The 21,545-nt window shown below is 40.4% G+C and overlaps 3 protein-coding genes across 4 annotated transcripts; all 3 read left to right on the forward strand.

The window, feature by feature from the left end:
- Positions 1–33: 33 nt before the first annotated feature.
- On the forward strand, positions 34–2,588 carry mrpl54 (mitochondrial ribosomal protein L54). Its single transcript, XM_020607086.1, has 3 exons — positions 34–294; positions 963–1,119; positions 2,159–2,588. Exons 1-3 carry the CDS (start codon positions 168–170, stop codon positions 2,289–2,291), a joined length of 417 nt encoding a protein of 138 aa, XP_020462742.1. The 5' UTR covers positions 34–167; the 3' UTR covers positions 2,292–2,588.
- Positions 2,589–2,772: 184 nt separating this feature from the next.
- malt2 (MALT paracaspase 2) lies at positions 2,773–10,209 on the forward strand. Of its 2 annotated transcripts, none has more exons than XM_020607116.1 (15): positions 2,773–3,027; positions 3,450–3,633; positions 3,892–4,058; positions 4,198–4,328; positions 4,428–4,584; positions 4,933–4,968; positions 5,373–5,453; positions 5,583–5,786; positions 6,106–6,283; positions 6,396–6,470; positions 6,601–6,728; positions 7,754–7,903; positions 8,006–8,163; positions 8,369–8,506; positions 8,817–10,209. In XM_020607116.1, the coding sequence occupies exons 2-15, from the start codon at positions 3,497–3,499 to the stop codon at positions 9,246–9,248; spliced, it is 2,172 nt and encodes a 723-aa protein (XP_020462772.1). In that variant the 5' UTR covers positions 2,773–3,027; positions 3,450–3,496; the 3' UTR covers positions 9,249–10,209. The 2 variants fall into 2 exon arrangements, with proteins under 2 accessions (XP_020462772.1, XP_020462771.1); XM_020607115.1 differs by having other exon boundaries at positions 2,774–3,027; positions 3,447–3,633.
- A 2,134-nt stretch (positions 10,210–12,343) lies between these two features.
- safb (scaffold attachment factor B) lies at positions 12,344–21,169 on the forward strand. The gene is made up of 21 exons (XM_020607083.1): positions 12,344–12,633; positions 12,951–13,047; positions 14,279–14,343; positions 14,502–14,708; positions 14,791–14,850; positions 14,940–14,979; positions 15,768–16,230; positions 16,587–16,630; positions 16,717–16,826; positions 16,978–17,127; positions 17,348–17,436; positions 17,695–17,744; positions 17,851–17,930; positions 18,200–18,342; positions 19,352–19,451; positions 19,607–19,803; positions 20,021–20,198; positions 20,364–20,437; positions 20,554–20,609; positions 20,821–20,875; positions 20,956–21,169. Exons 1-21 carry the CDS (start codon positions 12,481–12,483, stop codon positions 21,071–21,073), a joined length of 2,529 nt encoding a protein of 842 aa, XP_020462739.1. The 5' UTR covers positions 12,344–12,480; the 3' UTR covers positions 21,074–21,169.
- Positions 21,170–21,545: the final 376 nt, after the last annotated feature.

Here is a 21,545-nt window from a genome sequence, read left to right on the forward strand (position 1 = left end):
AAAATAAATTTAGCATTTTATCGTCTTGCAGTGTGTCTTCCTGTCCACAGAGGAGCAGTAAAGATTATTTTACAGAGCCAAAGATAAGTTAGAAAGCGGAAGGTTAAGGAGTTGCGAATGTCAGACTGTAGCATGGTGGCTTGAGGTTTTTAGTAATCTGTAGTAAAATGTCAGGGTGTAATTTATTTAGGATACTGACCTTAACAAAATGCACCACAACCAACACTACAGCAGTTCTCTGCAGGACGAACGTGTTAAACAGAACACAGACATTTGGATATGCGAAAAAAGTTGGTGAGTAAAGACAATATCTACACTACTGTATATGTCGTACAGTATATTGTGTACCTCTGTGTTCTTGAGTGCCACTTTCAAATTGGCTTTGTTGAAGCAACATACACACCTATGTCACGTATCAAGCTTAGCTGATCCATCTAGTCTGTTCACCCCACTGTGTGCAATTAAAAATGGAAAAGGAATGGTGGCTGTTGTGATCAAATACATTTTTGTCTTGTTGTAATTGAATAGATCTCTTTTCATTTTTTCACCACAATTTATGTCTGTATTATGATTGCAACTGTTATTTTCATTATTAATTAAATTGTCTTATTTTCTCTATTTAACAGTTAATTGTTTAGCTTATAAACTGTCTGTAAAATTTCCCAAAGCTGAAGATCATCCTAACGATATTTATCAGAACTGTTAAAAAAACACTGAAAATGATGAATTGATTATTAAGACTTATTTTTGTAAAGATCTGTTGGTCATCAATAAAACAATTAGCTAGTCTTTGTAGCTCTATTCTGCATATGCACTTAAATCATAATGCATTATATCTAAAGTTTTGTTTACTTTTTGTTTGTTTTAATCATCCAGTGAAGCACTAACATCTTTTAACACCATGCAACTAACACACCTTCCTGTTGATACCAGTATCACAAAGTTCTGTCCCTGGTTTTCAGCGGCCAAAGGAAAAGGCAAAGGCATAATGAAAGAGGAGCTGAAAGGTCCAGAAGTGTGTAAGGACCCCATCAGACTTACAACTTATGCAGTAGGAGTTAACATCTTCAAGCAAGGAGAAGATCCTAAATTGAAGCCTCTGGAGGAATACCCAGAGTGGTGAGAGCACATATTACTTTTATTTCTAAGATTTTTGTCATCATAATTTAGAGCTACGTCATCTGATATTTTCGATAATTTCATTTAGTCCTTTTAAAATATATCTGTTGAGAAAACTGGTGGTAAATAAAAAATGAAATAATTACAAATATATCTTTCTGTGGCAAAGCATTTCTAGAAACTTCTAATTATTGCTATTACTCTCGCTGTCTAAACATACTGTATGTAGTTCAAGCATGGTGTTTCAGTACATGATAGGCATTCATTGATGTCACTTATGCAGGAAATTACAAACAGAAACGCAGTTAGATGAAAAGGGAATAGTGCTCTAGATTGGTGATATACAGATGGTTGATGAATTAAAGGAAAAGCCAACATAAAGTGTCTTAGTGAGGTGCTGGGCCACCATGTGTGACCAGAAAAGCTTCACTGCTCCTTGGCATTGACTCTACAAGTCTCTGAACTCTATTGAAGGGATGAACACCATTCTTCAAAAAAGATATTTGTCATTTGGTGTTTTGGTCTAAAACATCATTGCAAAATCTCCCATAGGTGTTCACCTGGGTTGACATCTGGTGACTGTGAAGGCCACCGCATATGATTCACATCATTTTCTTACTCATCAAACCATTCAGTGACCCCTTGTGTCCTTTGGCTGGGGACACTGTCATCCTGGAAGAGACCACTAATTTATTCAGGGGTTTCCTTTCATATGTCACCTGTGTGTATATCACAGTGAAAGAACAGATCAAATCTTGGTTTTTATTTTAGTTGAGACTGTTTCAGAGACATAATGACTCAACTCAAAAGTAGCCTGGGGCTCTCATTTTGAGGCCAAACTTTGAGTGTGTTATTTATGTATTTATTCTGTTATAATATTTAGTCCACTGCTTGTAATTTAGATTTTCTAGATAATATGTGAGTTTTATGTATTCACTGAGCTGATTTCCCTCTTCTTTTTTTTTTCTTCATTTTTAAATTTTGTTATATGAGGACAATCCTCTTGATATGTATGAGCTCATATTTTTCATTTTCTCAGGTTGTTCCAGTTTAACCTGGGAGAAGCAAAAAAGCTGCATGAGCTGGAGCCGGACACTTGGGAGTATTGGAAGCGTCTGAGGAAGGAAAACATTTGGCGTGCCAACAGACTGCATAAAGGGAAGTCGCTTTAGGTCTTCACCGGTCTGACAGCTGTCACTTTCCTGTCTGGACTGGACTGGATTACCATGACATGATATAGTTGTTGTTGTTCAGAGCCCATGTGAAGTTCCTGAATGAAAAGCCGTTAGACCAGCTCCTGGCCACTTGCCGAAAAACCTAGATTCAGAAACAGGAGTTGACAAAATATTCTCACTGCAAGGTCCAATTAGTAGCCATTGTTGTAGGTCAGATTTACTTTTCACTTTTCAAATTCACATGTCACTGTTTTTTGTCAGTTATTTTTAATAAATGTGAATGAATATTCAACAAATTTTGTTTTTATTCTTGCAGAATAACCCATATGTGTAACCCATAGTCTATTGTGAATATAAATCTGGTACCGCTTTGTAGGTGGTTTATCCTATAAGCTTCATTAATGGTTAATAAAGCATTTACTAATACTGTTTAGATTACTTCTAAGTCATGGAAGATCATTTGGGTCGCCAGGTTGTAAATCCACTTCTTCCGTCGGTCATTTTGGGTAAAAGTTGGCTTTAATGAATAATGTTGCTATGACAGCACTTCATGCAAATGATAGCCAACCGGGGATGTCAAATGAGGAACCGAAATGAGAAGCAAATCGTCTGGGGAACAAAATCACGTAAGACTGGAAGAACGATCGGGGTGTAAAATGCATCTGACATTTAGTACAAGAGGCACTTGTTCCCTTTTGTCTTCAACTGGATTTGAACTCGAACGGTGAGCTCGGTAAGTCCGAAGTTTCCTTTACGACTTTGTTGTGTTATGTTCATGGGGAAAGCGGCGAGTGGCAGCGCAGTTCACGGTCCACGTAAAGATGTTTAGTTTGGTCTGAATACAACTTATAGGTTTCGTTTTCAAGATGTTCCCTGCAGTATTTCCTCCATAGGATTTATGATTAACTGCCGTGTGTGTACAGTTACACACGGATTTTCCACAAAGTTGACCGTGGGAAAACCCGATGCGGTGTTTACAACCTGTCAGTTTTGTTGTGTGTCAGGTGCGTGGGCGAACAAGTGGGAGATCTAGCCAACAAGCAAACCCCCGTCGTATCAGTCACCACCCGAAAAAATACTTATGAACTCACTGCTACGTGATAGGGCTGATGGTTAAAGGTGGTGCTGACGTCCGCGTCCCTGTTTGTTCAGAAGGCTAGGTCGCTGGATTTGTAAGTGTCAACGCATAGACCAATACGAAGATGGAGGAATGGACACGGAGCATTGGCACTCTGAGTGACCACGTCCTGGCCAGCCTGTCCAAGATGTTGGACAACTCCACCTGCGGATGGAGGCAGCTGGCTGATGCGATGTCTGAGCACCCGAAATTCCGCTGCAGGTGAGGCCCTGAAGTCATCATAGAAAGGAGTTAGCAGCTCTGTACATTCATTCATTCATTTTCTACCGTTTAGTCCCTGGCTCTGTACATTATTCTGCCAATTTTCACACCTTATTCATAACCATAATAAGCAATTTCAGTATTTACATTTTATCCTATTTCACAAAGATCGTCTTTTCACCCCGCTATTGTACATTCCTGCAAGTTTTCAGACCCCTATCATCACCTCTACTAACACCCACTGAACTCCCTCTGCAGTGAAAGGGAGCTAACCAGCTGCTCAGTCCAGGTGCTGAGGGCAGTAGGCAGCCCAGGACGCACCCTCCTTGCTCGGTTAGCTGATCGCTCCTGCTCCCTGGACTTTCTGCTCCACTGCCTAAAGAAGATTGACCACCGGGAAGCAGTGCAGTACCTCACCACCACAGGTAAAGTTGAGCTGGGCTCCATGCATATCTTAAAACTGACTGGCTGCTCTGATGCTACATGTCTATATGTGCTCTGAGTGAGTTTCTCTTCTTGTTTGTGCATATGATTGTTTATATGGTGTGTGCATGTGTTTGGTAGTCGCAGAGATGATTTGGATCACAACGCAGCCACAGTCTCAGCAGGTGGCAGTGGGGGAGAGGGTCATATTGACCTGCAGAGCCACTGGCCCCCCTGCACTCAGCTACCAGTGGTTCAGAGGCAAAGAAGAGGTCAGTTCAATATCTAATTATTATAAAAAATAACAATGAGATTTCAATTCTATATTGTTGTGTTGACTATAGGGTATACTGATTGTTTTCTGGTTTTAGATTTTGGATGAGACAGGGAGTACACCAGAACTGCTTCTGTGTCCTTTGTCTTCGGTGCACCAGGGCCACTACATCTGTAGGGTCAGCCATGGAGAAAACTACATCTTCTCCCAGTGGGCTCGCGTTCATGTAGTCCACTCTCCAAGTTCTAGTCCAGGTACCACTCCTCTCATGCTTCTCTTGTTTCTGTTTCATTGCTTTTATTGTACCTCAAGGAATGTGATTAAATCTGCTTGGCTTTCAGACCATTTGTCAGTCTGTCCCTCTGGTTTTTACCTATGTCATCTGTAATGTCATGTGATTTCATGTTACATTGTTACACAAATAAATACATTAAGAATATAAATGTATAAATGAGAAAAATGCAAAAGATTTGAATGCTTAAATATTTTGAGGAATTTGTTGTGACACAAATGTGCAGTCTGACACTGCACATTTGTGTCACTCTTGAGCAAAAATGCTGTTCTGTAATGTGAATAACTTCCTGTTTTTCACTGTTATGCAGGCCCCAGTTCTGCCACTGAAGTTGATCATGGCCTAGGTATTGTTTATTTTCTAACTGAATATTTAGGAGGGAATAAAGGAACTAGAGAAGTATTTTAGTTCCTCTGTCCTTTTCTGGAACATTTTGTCACACTTAGATTTCCTGTTTTTGTATATATGTCAGTGAAAACCAAAAAAGTATCATGTTGGCTTATCTTTTATGTGTCAAAGCGGCTAATCTGTGGGTAGTAACTGGGTTATGTGTGTGTTCACACTGTTACTGTTTGGTCGGGTGGACTCGGTTCAGGTTTGTTTTTCCTGTCTGGTAAAAAGAAGGCAATGTGTATGTGAGGTTGCCTTTAGAAATGAAAATGAAAATGAGACATTAAACATTCTGATGTAGGATCAAACAGCATGTGACATTTTTACATTTCTTTTCTTTCCATAATCATGTTGCCCCAGGTCACAGGTCAACCCACACATTAGGATTAGGTTTGCAAGAAGAGAAGGTCAGTCAGTCACCGCCAGCCAGGTTTTTCTTCGGTGAGTTGTGCTCAAACATTGTAAATATGATACAGTATCTGTAGACCAACATGTACATTGTAAATGGGTACCTTACGTAATTTATTAGGTTAGTGCATCTTTTATGATGCCCTGTCTTCCCCTCCCCAGCAACAGACAAAGTTGCTCTTTTGATTGGCAACATGAGCTACGCCTACCACACTCAGCTTTGTGCTCCCATTGCTGATGTCCACGAGTTGACCAACCTTCTCAGACAAATGGACTTCAAGGTGGTTTCCCTGCTCGACCTCAATTGGCAGGAAATGCACAGCGCTGTTACTGAGTTCCTAATGCTGCTCGACAAGGGAGTTTATGGTTTGTACAATATGCTCATATCCATGTTCAAAACTTGTTCCAGGTCTGTTTTCAATTTCAGTGACATTTACAAAGGTACCAAATGTCTCTACTCATACAGAAAAACATTTAAATCTCTGTAAGGAGAGTTTTCCTACATAAAGCTTTTCTAAACAAAATAAAACACTATAAAACTAACTAAATGCTTATTAAAACATTTTTTAAAACACCAAGAATCTGATCCTGCACCCATTCTGACTTTTTTTAAAATGTTTTTGCCACTATGTGACTGACACAGTTGCTCAAATTTGATAGCACTGCTTTGTCCTTTCTTCCACAGGCTTACTATACTTTGCTGGTCATGGTTATGAGAACTATGGCAACAGTTTCATGGTTCCTATCGATGCACCAGCCTCCTACACATCAGAGCACTGTTTGTGTGTACAGAATATACTTACCAGGATGCAGGAGAAAGAGACTGGACTCAACGTGTTCCTGCTTGACATGTGTCGCAAAAGGTATGGGTGCTGGTTTACATGAATAAATTGATTTACAAATCTTTTTATGTCATGTTGAGCTTAAACCATCTGCTGTACATATTTGTGCTTCAAATGTTTTCTTTTTTTTTAGAAACCCAAATGATGATGTCATTGTACAAACAGGACTGCTGAAGGTGACAGCAAATATAGTGTTTGGCTATGCCACGTAAGTTGCCTGTCTCCTCTGACACATTCATTTTTTGGTGTCAAAATGTGATTTAAGACAAGAGAAATATAGTTAAGACATCTATGAATTATGTAACAGTTGTCATTCATGTGTACTTGGTTGTTTTCAGATGTGCTGATGCAGAAGCATATGAGGTGAAAAAGGAAGACGTGTCAAACGGCATCTTCATAAGCTTCCTCAAAAGGCGAGTGTGTGAAGATGAGAAGGTCACCCAAATGCTAGACAAAGTGGCTGAAGGTATGTAGAGCACACCTGTGAAATTGAAGGGTCTTCATTTTTGTCCTACAATTGATCTACATCAAGGGTTTTGTATGTAGGGGATCATTACACCTGACTCTTTGAGATTATTCTGTATATTTGAAGTCATTATAATGGGTTACTCTACAACACACGGCCTAAAAGTAGCTGCCATGCAGCTTCTTTAATAATTATGTCTTTGTTGTTTCTTCCAACGCCCTGTATATTGTTTGTGTGCCTTTTTGACTGTGCTGAAGTTGTACAGAATTCAGATCATTATGTGCCTAATCATCTCTGCTTCTGCTTCTGCTTCTGCCTGGCTTCTTGTCATGTTTTGTATTGTGTATCTGAGAGTGAGGTAAGCCACATCTGAGTTTGTGTGTCCAAACCTCTGACATAATTTATCCCAGTGTTATCAGATAATTAAAACTGTACTAAAATGACAGGTGTAAAACATTAACTGAACCAACTACTGCACTGTCATTATGGGTTGTTTTACTCTTGCACTTAACGTGACTGCTGTTGTGCACATTGGCTCATTGACGTGGCTCACTGTAACACCCATGGAATAGTGCCATCATTAATCATTACTGTCGTTAGTTCCCTCTGTATTTTTCCTGCTATGACAGTCAAAATGTCTACTATGAAAAAGGCCTGTTGAATAATCCTGCTGCAAAGCATTGGCGCCTGTAATGTAGCTTCAAATAAACAGAAAAATAACAATTCCGTGAGAGACACAGAAACAGTTTCTGTGTGGGTCAATGTGCCAACATTGAGTAGGGGCAAAGGCTCTAAGGTATTAAAGACTGAATCCCTAGGGATAAAATATAATAAAAATTCAGAACTGCTGGCCACATGACATTCATGTTATAGCACTGGCAGCTGACGGAAAACTTGATGTGGCGACATTTTTTGGGTTCATTTTCAACCCAGCAGTTATCTTTCTCAATAAATTAGTATTCAGTTATTCTTTAACATCTCTAAGTACTGCATACTGTACATTAAAAGTTCTTTACTGTTACCAGATATGGGTCGTTGTGAAATCACGCAAGGGAGGCAAGCTCTGGAGCTACGCAGTAATCTGTCTGAACGACGTTCCCTCACCGACCAAGTACAGACCACCAAGTGTTCTGCATCCTATTCAGCTCGCAACCTGCAGTGGGCCATTGCTCATGGTACTCTTTTCACAGAAATAAACTTAAATGATTACATATAAAGAGTTCTTGTTGTACCATGTTGTGGTAAAGTATACCTAAATGAAATGCACTTCTTCATAGTCCTACCTAAGAGCCAATGCCTGCAGTTTGACTGCGGGGTGACAGTTCAGCTTGGCTTTGCTGCAGAGTTCTCCAATGTCATGGTCATCTACACTCGGATACTTTACAAGCCCAAAGAAATAGTTTCCTGCTCGGCTCAGCTTACTGACTTCCCTGAGGTTCGTTAGTTGATATTACTTATGTAGATTTGAGATTTTAAACCTGAAGAAGATTTGTTCTCACTCATAATGACTTATCATCCTTGTCCCTGGAATTCTTAAGTGTTTCACAATACATGATTATGTTGGAAATAATTTATTAACATGGATAATGAAGCAGGCAAAAAATAAAAAAAATTAGGGTCTGCCTATGTTTTTTTTGCAGGATGTGGACATTGATCTGAAGAAGAGTAACCAGGAGACTCTGCTTGAAGCAGGCAGTTTATTATTGATTGAGGAAAGTCTGCCTTCAACAAAGGTCCCCAGTCTTTACACACGTATCAGCAGCCTCCAGAGACTGAGGGTCAGACACTTGTCATCATTTTCATAACTAGTTCTTCTATTTCTGTCCAAGGAGAAACCTAATAAATGTTTGTTCCCTACTAGAGTCAGAAATAAAGCTTAAACCACAATTTAAAACATCTTTGAATAATTTATATAAAGATATATTTGTCTACCTAATACATTTGAGAATAAAATTTGTTATATTGATTTAATAGCCCATTTTAGAGAGATTTCATGTTTTTTCTGAAGGAGGTCAGAACCTTGCAAGCCTGTTTACATTTTTTTTTGTCTAAAGCTAAATCACACTCTTTTCTCCACTGTCTTTATAGAGGGAGCTCACATTCACCGTCTGTCTTCATTACACCTATTCCAACATGGATGATGAAGTAGAAGAAAGGCAACCAGTAACAGTTGGAAAACCACTGGTCTCTAAACTCAACTTCTATGAACCACGAACTCCTCAAGACTTCTCCTTCAGCCTCAACTCCTTCAATGTGCCCGAGTGTTCCTCCAATGCCGAGAGCTTCACTCCTGTTGGTTCAGCCTCTAATAAATGGTCATGTTATTCACAGACTGGCAGAGATTCTTCCACCGCTGACTCTTGGACTTCATCTAAGACTGCCAATATACCGGAGGAGAATGACAGTCCTGAATTATTTGATAGCCCTCAACCTCTTGTTGCCAGCAAGAGCTTGCCCCACAGCCAAGTAAATGACACAAACTACAAATTTAGTGACGTGTACAATTTTCAGACTCAGTAGGCATTATGAAACCTGATTCACATAAATCATGAGTAGGCGTAAACATAAAATGCCAAACGTTGGTGAAAAAGCCTGTGAATTTTCCATTTCAGTAACACTGACCTAGCCATAACCTTTGTCTTAAATATGCATAGTTTTTGTAATGTTTTGTAAGCATTTTTATAATACACAACTACATTATGCCTTACAAAAGTAATTACACTCTGGATCAAGTCTGACGTGTTCTAAAAGGGAAGAAAATATAGAAGATCTTTGAATATGAACTGATTTTTGTAATTTTTATGACATCTCACGCACATTCACATGAAGGTAAAAAGTACTTCATCCTCATTACTGAGTGTACACGTCTTGTTTTTCCTGCTAAATTTGTCACAAATTTCATACAAACTGAGCCTAAATGACGGCAGTTTTTCCCTGTGCCTCTCTGCACTATAACGCTAGTAGGGATGGGCGATACCAGCATTTCTCCTTTCTATACGATATCATTAGCTTATGGTACTTTTTGCACTTTAAAGGAAAATTACTTCCATTAATAACATTCTAGAAACAAAACTGTTTGTCAGTATTTTCCGATACAGTGCAAGCATGTGAGCCTTTACATTTGTCAACTAAATGGTGGTGAACATGGCTTCGTCCAAGATTCACATAGCTCAGTTGCAGTTTGGGGTAGTTTAATAAAATAATGGTTCGTTCAATTTTTAAATCACTTATAACACATTCACTGTCACCGGATATTCTTTGCCTTTCATGAAACTCTCCTGCAATGTCTTCTGACGGACAACAAATGGTGCAGGGAACTTTTGAGGCTTGCTGGTGGTCTTCATGGCGATGTTCAGCCTCTTTAAAAGTGTCAGGGTGTGTTGTCTTCAAATGCTTTATAAGTCAACCTGCGGATGATACAACTTTATTTCTTAAAAATGCAACTCAGATAACAAAAGCTCTCAACGTCATTTCTTCATTCTCACAGGCATCAGGTCTTTATTAAAGTAAATGTGAGTTGTTGGCAATCCATGACAATCCTTTAACTCATATTGAAGGAATACCAATCAAAAAAGAAGTTAAATATTTGGGTATTACTGTATCTAAGAAGCCGGAAGTCAGAGAGAAAGCTAACTTTGAAGAAATTTTTAAAAAAAGTAAATCTATTCTAAATATATGGTTACAAAGGGACCTATCCATATTTGGAAGGGTCCTCCTAGCAAAAATGGAAAATCTCTCTAGAATAATTTATCCAGCATATTCCCTACATATACCTGATAATATAATCAAAATCATTAATCAAAACAACTTTAACTTCATTTGGAAGAACAGGCATCATTATATAAGGAAGAATGATGTTATTAAATCACTGGAAGATGGCGGTCTGAATGCTATTGACTTTGACCCTATGAACGGCTCCTTAAAATTGAAATGGTTACAAACCTTTATTAAACAGGTTGATAATATTTGGTTCAGTCTCCCCAGATGCATATTTTCGAGCTTTGGTGGTGTGGAACTTTTACTGAAATGTGACTTTGAAATTAATAATTGCCTGTAAAATTGTCTAAATCCCATCAACAGGTTCTGCTTTATTGGAAATTAATTTTCAAGCACAATTTCTCCCCACATAATACGCCAATCTGGAACAATCGATACATATTGATAAAGAGAAAGTCCTTTTACTGGAAGGAGTGGGCGGACCAAGGAATTTGGTCAATTCGACATCTAATAGACAACAGAGACAATATTCTGGACCTAATAGCATTCAACAACAAGTATAAAACTGTACTCAGGATAAATATAATAAGGTGATAAAAGCCATACCACGAGCTATTCTCATAAATATTAAAGGTTCACTATATTATCAAAGGATGATACCTTGCTTACACCCTTTATTAGTACAAGACTGTACTTTTCTATCTGACAAATGCAGTAAAAACCAATTTTTAAGAACCACACTTACTAAAGCATGTTTTCCTTCATCTCTGAAAAGAAGGTATTTGCTAGAAAGATATCTGAATGCTTCCTCTGATGCAAAGAAAATAAGATGTTATTTCTTGAAGTTCCCAATTTCACCTAAAGCTAAAGAGGTGCATTTTAAAACAATGAATGAAATCTATCCATGTAAAGAATTGTTGTACCTTAAATTTGGTCTTGACACAAATGTATGTACATTTTGTGAAAATGACATGGAATCGCAGGAACATCTTTTCTTCAGCTGTAGTGTGTCTTCTTCATTTTGGAAAGCATTTTGTCAGTGGTGTTTAAAGGATAATCCGTCTCTATCTCAATTAAACTATGAAAATATTCAATTTGGTATAATTTTAAAGGACTCAAGAATGGAATTTATGTTAAACAATTTGATAATTATGGCAAAATATTATATACATAAATGCAAATTTAGGAATTTGACCCCACATCTCTCAGTTTTTATGAAAGAGCTTTTTATTTTGAGTGATTCATTGAAGTGCACTGTATGTGTTGAATAGTTTTTTTTGCGTGTGCGTGTCGTTTGGCTTCCCTGTTTGTTTGGCTTTCCTGTTCTATTGGGATAATGTTAGTTAATTTTGTACTTGCTCAGTCTTTGTACTGTTCAATATTTGTATTAGACTTTGTAATTGCTTGTCTGTTTGGTTTGACTTAATAAAAGGGGGAAAAAAGTCTTCATATGCTTAAAGAGGTTGCTAGTGTTGCTGCTATGTGGCACCACTTTATTGCAGACAGAGCACATGGCATTAACTTTGGTCGTGGGTGGAAAAAAAAAAGTACCACACTTTGCTTCCTTTTTTTTTCTCTCGACCATCTATTCTGCCACGCAGCGATGCTGCTGACTGAGCAACAGAGTAAGGATTTTAGGCAGTGCTTGACTGAGGCTGCGCAGTAAGATTTTGGATTTATGGATTATGGATTGGTTGCCATAATCATGTGACACGGAAGACCATCTAAAATATGCTCGGGCTGGTTTTCATACATAAATTTAAAACCTAAAACCCTCAAAAGTGAAAACAAATTGCACGTTTTGTATTAGCACAATGCTATCGCGACACTTAAAAAAAAGTATCGACTCCAAAATATCGACGTATCGATACGCCCATCCTTAAACGCTACTGCGCGATGACGTCACGGACTCTCTGCGGCCTCCATTTTGCAAGTGAGCTCGTTGCATTTTGCTGCAGCGTTAGTAAATAAGGTGCATTTCAAATAAAAACAACAGGGAACTTCAAGCTGAAGGGATATTTTCACGGAGAAAACGATGGCTGATCCATCAGCAGATGTGGATATTCCGGAGGGCGCAGAGGTGCGCAAACTCTCCGAGCTGAGAGTTATAGATTTGAAGGCCGAGCTGAAGAAACGAAACCTGGACACCACGGGTGTTAAGAGCGTGTTATCGGAGCGTCTAAAAAAGGTATTTCTGTCCGCTTTCACTAAAGTTAGTCACATAGTTTCCACACGAACCTTTATTTTCTGTAGTTGTAAATGTACCCTGTCAAACCAATAATACCTTAATGCAACGTTTATTTAGGAAGGTCACTGATTTATGGTAGCTCTTGCTGTGTGCTAACCCTAAGCTAGCTAGCGTTTGCGCCAAGCAACTAGCTAACGCCAAATGACTTCACTTTCGTGGCTTTTTATATATTTGACGCGGGTTAATTTTAAACTCCCCTTATTTGTACAGGTTAATAAAGTGTTCATTTGCGGCTTTGCTTTTCTCTTCATCAACAGGCTATCGAGGAAGAGGGTGGAAATCCTGATGAGATTATTGTCATCTCGGATTCAGCACCAAAGAAAGCCAGCTCTATGCCTAAACGGGCTGCTAAAGGTAAAATTTGCACTAGATGCGAAGTGGACCCCCCCTGCCCACAATAAAACGTGGAGTTTAGATTTTATGCACGTGAACTATAGTTGCATAATGACAGCTGGATGCGGGGCCGTTAGTCACTAATACCGCCCTTTTACCCGGTGGCCACTCGCAGTACTGCCGCGATAAATTTCCCTGGTCATTCCAGATGAGTACATTTTGCCCAAGTCTCTGGGCATCATCTTTGAGTGCAGGGTCCAGCTCCTATCATGCATCCATGACGAGATCACGAAGTTCTGCACTAAGAAGTAGCAGTGTATGAGAGACTGTCACCTAACTTTGACCAAGTATGTTCATTAAGCATTTCGCATAAACGTTATTGCCAAGTATTATCAAAAATACAATGAATTTGACTTCCGCCCAATGGCCTCTGATATAAACAGCAATAAAAACAAAATAAATAAAAAATATATACAAGTTGCAAAGGATAAGTTAAAAGATTAAACACAGATTAGCTGTTCAAGAGTGTAATAGCCTGGGTGAAGAAACGGTCTCTGTGTTGTCTTGGCGCACAGAGACCTGTAGCGCTGTCCGGAGGGGAGGAGTTCAAAGAGTTTGTGTGCAGGACATAAGTGGTCTGCAGAAATCCTCTCTGTCCTCCTTTTGACCCGTGAGGTGTACAGGTCCTCCATGGAAGGCCGGCTCTCCACAGTTCTGTCTGTCAGCTGGAGTCTGTTCCTGTCCTGCTTGGTTGCTGGGCCAAACCAGACAGTGGTGAATGAGCAGAGGATAGACTCAGTGATTCACTTAACATGCTATTAAAACCACCATTTAATGTTAATTAGATGCCAAAGTTGAGTACAAAATGTAATTATAAATACTTACATAAATACAAAAGCTCTAGTGCACCTCATTGCAAGGCTGATTGGTACTCTTTTAAATGTATATGGTGTTATCCACTTCAGGGCCCTGAAATTTTAACTATCAAATTCTCATGTGATAAGACAAGTTTTTTGGGGGGTGCCATCTGTTGCCGGATGTGTGTAAGCCAATAGTCCTGCCACAAATTGTGATTGAGTCGGAAAATGCTAGAATTTCTTTGACACTGGAAAGTAGATGGTCTACAAATGCAAAGGTAATTTTGGTCTTTTGAAGTTGGTATATGTGCATCGGTTTTCTTTGGCACCCATTAGACACCTTGATCAAAACTTGGGCCTATATACTAATGAAATTTTTAATTAATTTTCTGTAGATACCAAGCAAGAGAGTGATGAACCAGAAGACAGCACTATTGAGGAGGATTCCCATGATGGGCATGTGAGTTTCTAGAAAGATTGACCTATTTTACATGTTTAAGTGCTGTGAAATGTTTATGCAGAATTTGAGGACCTCTTTAAAGACCACAGAATTGTTGGTCTCTGGATATTATAGTATTTTTATTTTACTTTTTTTTAAACAAGTGTTTTCTTTGTTAGGAGGATCTTCAGGATGATCAAGAGAACATGCAGGAAATGGACATCCTTGAAATGAACATTCTGGATGACACCGAAAACGACAATGGAATATCAGCTGAGGATGATGAGGATGAAACAGAGAATTTTCACGGAGAGGAAGACGCAGCTATGAGTGAAGAACATGACAACACAGCATTCGAGTCAGAGGATGAAACAAGATGTCGAGATGTGAGCAAGTAGACTAGAAACTTGTAAACAAATTTTTATCTTAACTTCACAAGTTTTAATGTTGTTTTATGCATTGTAACAGATGGACGAGCCTGAGATGTTGGATAAAGATGAATATATGATGTCTTCAGCAGTCTATATGGTACGTTTCCTCACATACTTTTCATGTGTGTAAAACTTGTTATGCTATGGTAAATGTGTCGCGCTTTAATAAGGAATTTTTCGTTTTAGGCTCGGGAACCAGATGCAGATGATGTGCAAGAAGAAACAGGTACTGTAGAAAATGGTTCATAAAAATGTGGAGGCATCTTTTTACAGTGTTGAGCTTGGAATGCAAACACACTGTTTAGGAAGAGAGACTGGAAGCCCAAAGGAAATTGCTGGCTTTGTGTTGAACTTTGCTAACCGTGATTAGTAATGTCAGTGTTAAATACTGGTCAAGTCACCAGTGTTCTTCTTGGTAGTAAAAATAGCAGCGGTTAACAATTTGATGCACATTGACAGCAATAAAATGGTCAGGGAGGTCTGAGCTGTTGCAGGTGATTGCAGTGTTTCTAGGTTGCCACATGAAGATCAAGACCAAGATCCATTAAGTCTCGTCAACTCTTACAACTTTTAAAGACACTGACTCAGAAATCGGCTGGATATGAATCTGCTGGACTTGAGCTGAAGTTGTGGACAATGTAAATGGACACTGGAAAAGTCAAAGGCTGAAAGAAGATGGACTGCAGCAAGCCTCTACTGCTGCACCGCTGATCTTGTGGCTCTCTTCAGCACTGACCTACCTTTGTCTGCTTTGGGTCAGGTGAACAAAGTGAAGTGGTTCAACTTGAAAAATGAGCCAGTGTGTTAGTTGCAATAGTTGCTTGGTTGTCCTCCAGCCTTTGGGTTCTCTTCCAGTCTCTTATTAGGGTCTACTTCATCGTTGTAATTCATAGTTCTAGGAGCACAGGCCAGTCATGACGTTCCTAATCCAGGCCTTGCCAGTTCCTCGTTAACCATTGCTGTGTTTCAGAAGTGATTAAACTCTGTGCCATTTTATTCCTGTTAAATCCGTAGAAAATGACAAAGTAGCCGGGTCTTGTTTATCTGAGCCGCTTAACGAAGATCAACCCCAGAGCCACGAGACGAACCCTGAAGAAGAGCAAGCTGCCACCGCCGAAGGAGAAGACGGTGTGTCCGACACTGGTGCTGTGTCCGACACTGGTGCTATGTCCGACACTGGTGCCAAATCCGACAAAGCCACCTCTGGAGATGTGGAGAGCGACAGGGATGTTGTGGAGACTGACACCAAAGAGGTTGGGGGGACGCAGAATGTCCCAGAAGAGACATTTGATGCTGAAAACAAAAGCTCGCAAGATGTTAGTGTAAGTGAACAGGGCGCCGTGGGTGAAACTCTTGATTCAGAAATGGGGTCTAAGAAGGGTGAGGAGGATGAGAAGACAGAAGAGAAAGCTGCTGCGGATTCAGCCTCGACAGTGAAAGAGTGCTCTTCTGTAGAGGGCGATGATCAGAAAAAGAGGTTTGTTGCTTTCTGTCTACTAGAAACCAAAATGGCTATCTCTGTTGCATTGGCTCGTTTGTGCTAGAAAAATTTGGATGCTCTTTTGGAGGTAAAAAATGTTCTGTGAATCTGTCTGTCCTCATTTGTCATACCTTACACTCAAGTTCTGTGTGTTATTACCCATTAACAAGTAATTTACTGGGATTGTCAAATGGTATAGTTCCATTTATCCACTGTTAAAGCACTGCACTCTGGTACATGATGGACTGATCACTGTCAGGTTTTTATTAATCCATAAAACACAACTAAATGTGGGGAATGATCCCAGATGTTCTCACCGCTGTGTGTTTATGGCTTTTTCTTTCTGTCTCTAGCTCTGAGGAAAAAGATGACCAGACTGAGTCAAAAGATGAAAAAGGTCAGTGAATGGAAGCTTTCTTTTCTGTTCTGGTCTTTAACATTCATTGGATATATGCTCATTCATTTTTGTGTGAATGTATGTAGCCACTGGAACTGGTGCTGCACCAAGCAGTAGCAGAAATCTGTGGGTTAGTGGTCTGTCTTCCACTACCAGAGCGACTGATCTGAAGACCCTCTTCAGCAAATATGGCAAGGTTAGTCTATGCAGACCATCCCTCGCTGGTATCACCTGGCCTAGAATTTGTAGATCATTTAGATTTAATCCAGAACCGAGCATTTTTCCTCCCATTCCTTGGCCATCTCTACCTCTCAGCATTCTTTCCACTATTTGTTTTTTCCCTGCAGGTTGTTGGAGCTAAGGTGGTGACCAATGCCAAGAGCCCTGGAGCTCGCTGCTATGGCTTTGTCACCATGTCCTCCACAGAAGAGGCCACCAAATGTATCAGCCACCTTCACAGGACTGAACTGCATGGCAGGATGATCTCAGTGGAGCGGGTGAGAGATGGGGGAAGAGTCTTACTGCATCATAGTGCTTTCTTTGTTCCTCAGTAATTATGGTCTCACTCAGGAAAATACCTTACGGATGGGTGATAATCTGATCTTTTGTAGGCAGAGCCTAATTTTCTGTTATTAAATTTAGTCTCTATGGGAAATGATCACTATGGAACAAGTAATTTCAGCTCATGTGAATAAACACGTTTTGTTGAAACTGTAGGCTAAAAATGAGCCTGCGGGGAAGAAGCCAGCAGACAAGAATGACACCAAGAAAGCTGGCGGCAACAGGAGGCACTCCTCTGATTCCAAGTAAGATGGCTTAGAAACTGCCACATGTTTGAGTAAAGGCTACCAGCTGGGTGTTTTGGCCCGGTGTGTCTTTAATGTCATGGGTGCATTCACTTTTAGCCTGACATGCCCCACTGGTTACCTTTAACCACAGCCGTTGGCACCTCTGAGCTATAAGATATCCAGTATATAGAAGAAAAGTAAGGCAGTTGTTGTTTTGTTGTGTGAAATGTTGGCTGATCTAGTTATGATAGAGCTTGCACTTAATATTTTCTGTAGGTCTGATGGAAAGGATGAGAAGTCTGAGGGAGAAGGAAAAGATGGCAAAGGTGAGAAAAGTGCAATCATTCCAAACTTAACAAGGAAACGGTTACCTCTAAAGCATTTATTTGTATATTTGTCTTTGACAATATCAGCTATATTTGTTCTCCACAGGGCAAAATGAGAGGATTGTAGTTATGGACAAGTCCAAAGGAGAGCCTGTCATCAGCGTGAAGACCAAAAGCAAGGAACGAGTAAGTGAACTTCTACCCCCTATAACATCTGTACTTGAGTTTTCCATCTGAACGTGTCAGTAATTGCTACATAAAGTGAGTATATAGAGGTTTAAAAGAAGGGAACCGTTAACTACAGTAGGCATGTGTTGAAAACAGCTTGAGAAGCAAAGACAACTTTACAGAAAGCAAATTTTCTTTGTGTTACTCATGTTTGTATTGCCACGTCCTGTTTGGGGTTGTTTTTGCAGTTGCCCTTTGACTTAAACTGTTTTCTGTTATTTTCCCAGAGCACAAAGAGTCGGGACCGCCAGTCAACCAGTAAGGAGAGGAAAGACATTCTGTCATTCGATCAGATCAAGGAGCAGAGAGAGAGGGAACGGCAGAGACAACGAGAGAGGGAGATCAGAGAGGTTGAGAGACGCAGATACACGTAAGGACTTGTGTGTGTGTATACTGCCTTTGTTGAGTAATAAATCTTGTTCATATAGGTATTTTCTTTTTTTTTTAAGCTCTCTTCATGCTTGTTAATGCTAACATAGATAACCTCAAAAGCTGGAGCTGTGCACATCACCTGCCACCAGATCAGCGTATATCAAAATTCAATTGCAGTAGCTGGGTTTCCACCAGTAGAGGGCAGTCCCTATGTACATTTATGACACATTCAGAATCAGTTTTATTGGCCAGGTGTGTTGGACACATGAGGAAACTGACAAAATATACACACACACACTTTATGTTCATTTTTCCAGGTAGATATATACAAAGGTATTTTTTCAAGGTTGCCGTCCCTGGTAGGCTAGTGGTTAAGGCGCAGTGCTCTCGCCGCCGCAGCCCAGGTCCAAGTCAGGGTTGCGTCAGGAAGAACGTCCGGCATAAAACACCTTCCAAATGTCAACATGCGAGTCGTCAGTGTGACGATTCGCTGTAGTGACCCCTAAACGGGAAAAGCCGAAGTGACTTTCTTTCTTTCTATTGCACTGAGGGTTGATGTTCAGTCATGGGCTAAGTGTTCGTGAGAGTGATGGCCTGGGGGGAGAGATTGTCCTTGTGTCTGGTGGTTTTGCTGTATATTGACCTGTAGCACCGTTCATTGGGGAGCAGTTCAAACACTTTATGTCCAGGGTGTGAGGGATCTGGAGGGCATGAAGGGCAGGCTGGCACTGGTTATCTTCTGTGGTCCTGACTGTTTGTTGGAGTCTGTTCCTGTCCTGTTTGGTTGCTGAATTCAAATGCTTTGCACTAAAATGTCTAGATTTGGACCTGAATCGATCAGCAGCACTACTTAAATCCCTGTTTAGAATGGTTTTCCACTGAAAAAAGTTGTTTTGGCGTTTGATTACTCTTCAATCTACTGTATTTTTACTCTCCTTAATTTTAATACAATGCACACTTGTGTGCAATCTCTAAAAATAAGATGGATCTTCCCTGTCTACTTTCAGGGATCGTGACAACAACCCATCTCGTGAGCGAGAGCGAATCCGTCTGTTCAGGGAGAGAGAGGAGAGGAAACACTTGATGCGGAAGAGGAACTGGCTTGAGGTACATTCACATTACTTATTTATGACAAGGGATTTCCCTCTGTCTTAGTTGCTCTCAGTGTTTCTGCTTACAGAAACTGCTTTCTTGCTATATGATGCTGTCTTTGTTACAAATCTTATAACTACATTTCTATTTGGTCATGGTTTCATTCTCAGGCTGAGAAGCAGCGCCTTGACGCAGACCGCATGGAACGTCAGTTCCTGGAGCGCGAAAGGCTACGTATAGAGTACGAGAGGAGGCGTGAACAGGAAAGGATCCTCAGGGAGCGTGAGGAGCTTCGACGGCAGCAGGAGCAGTTGCGCTATGAACAGGAGCGACGCCCAATTAAGAGGCCTTATGACCTAGATGGCAGGTTAATAACAACAGACATCGTTGACCAGGATAATTGATGAATACATTCATGTCTTAGCAGAGGTACATTTCAGTAGGTTTTTTGTTCATTCTGTTCACCAGGATTAAAATATTACGGGTAGTAAGAGTGGGAGCTCCAGTCATTCTGTATGTACAATATATCAACTGGGTACAGAGCAGCTCAGTGGATGAATTTCATGTTGTCTGATCTTTTTCAGGAAGGATGATTGGCCTGATAAGCGCATGGCCATGGATGACCGTTACGGCCGTTCAGACTTTGGTCGTCAGGAACGTTATCAGGACTTTGACCACAGAGACCGGGGCCGTTACCAAGATGACATCATGATGGACAGGCGGGATGGCGCTCGTGGCATAGGTGCAGACAGAGATGGTCAGGTAAGAGGTGTGGAATGTACTTCACACACAGATCACTGCACATATAAACGTGCTCTGGCCGTGTTGTAGTGGTGTTTACATCCCCTACAGAACTGTAAAAATGACAGTTTGCAGCAACTGCACATGAACAAGTGCGGGGGTTTTAACTTTATCCTTTTCCTGCAGCATTTGTCAGACAGACATGGCAGAGATGGCCGAGACTCCTGGGGCGGAGGCTATGACAAGCGCATGAACCCCAGGTGAGCATCCAACTCTTCCTCATCAAAAATCTCCAAGAAAGTTCAGTGCTGCAATTTTCTGGAAATGTAAAATAAATGTTTTTTTTTATTATTATTATTTTTCATTTGAAATATAGGGACAGTCGTGATTGGGACTCTGGGCGCAAGGTGGATGGTGACAGAGCATGGCAAGGTATGAACACTGCGTGTGTAATGAATATAGCTCTGTTGTTGCACTGACTGCTTTTGTGATGCCTTAATGTACAGTAGCAGGCTTAAGGAGGGTCAAGTGGTAGAACATGTCCTAAAACAAAACCATCTTAGAATTAAGTGTCCTCCTGAGTCTAGGGCTATATTGCTGTCGTCTTGAACTGTGTGTGTGTTATTTTGCTTTTACATTTCAGGTAGAGATGGGGCTATCCCAGGCCAGAGTCACATGGCACGTGGAGGAATGGCAGGGTGAGTAGAGAATATCAGTTAGTTGTCCTTTTGGTTAAACAGTGTGGATCATTGTGTGTCTGTCTTTCTTGCCTCACCAGTCGTGGAGGCTACATGAACACAGGAACATCCCAGTCTCTCTCTGGAGCTCTTAACAGGCAGAACCAACTGTTGCAGGGTGGCGGACTGCAGAGTGGAGCCTTTGGTCGACGCTACTGATCCACATCTGTCTGAGCACAATAAGAGGACTGTTTCAGAAGGTCATACCATGAAGGATGTGACCCTCTTGTTTTTGTACTTTTTTTTTTTTTTTTTAATCAAAACCAATCCATGGTTTTGTTAAAACCCTTTTTTTTTTCTGGGTGCTGGTTTATTGTGATGTAGAGGCCTCCTGCCTTGTATTTATCCTTCAGTGCCGCCGACCTGCTTGAAGAAGACGAGTGTCTGCTCACAAGAATGTGTTGTGTATGTGGGTGAGCCTGTAGCAAGGAGTCGCACGGAGCCGCACGGAGCTCTGTGTTGTAAATTCAGATGTTTTACAGACACCTGGTTCGATGGACCTAACCTCACCAGTCTGCGTGTTATCCCAGTATGTATCCAAAACATTTAGAAAAGTTCACATTCTTGTTATGAGTAGTAGTGAATTGTTTAGAGCTTGAAACTGCTTTTTCATATAATTTATTTTAAACAG

Source organism: Monopterus albus, unplaced genomic scaffold (assembly GCF_001952655.1).
Source record: "Monopterus albus unplaced genomic scaffold, M_albus_1.0 scaffold83.1, whole genome shotgun sequence".
NCBI lineage: Eukaryota > Metazoa > Chordata > Actinopteri > Synbranchiformes > Synbranchidae > Monopterus > Monopterus albus.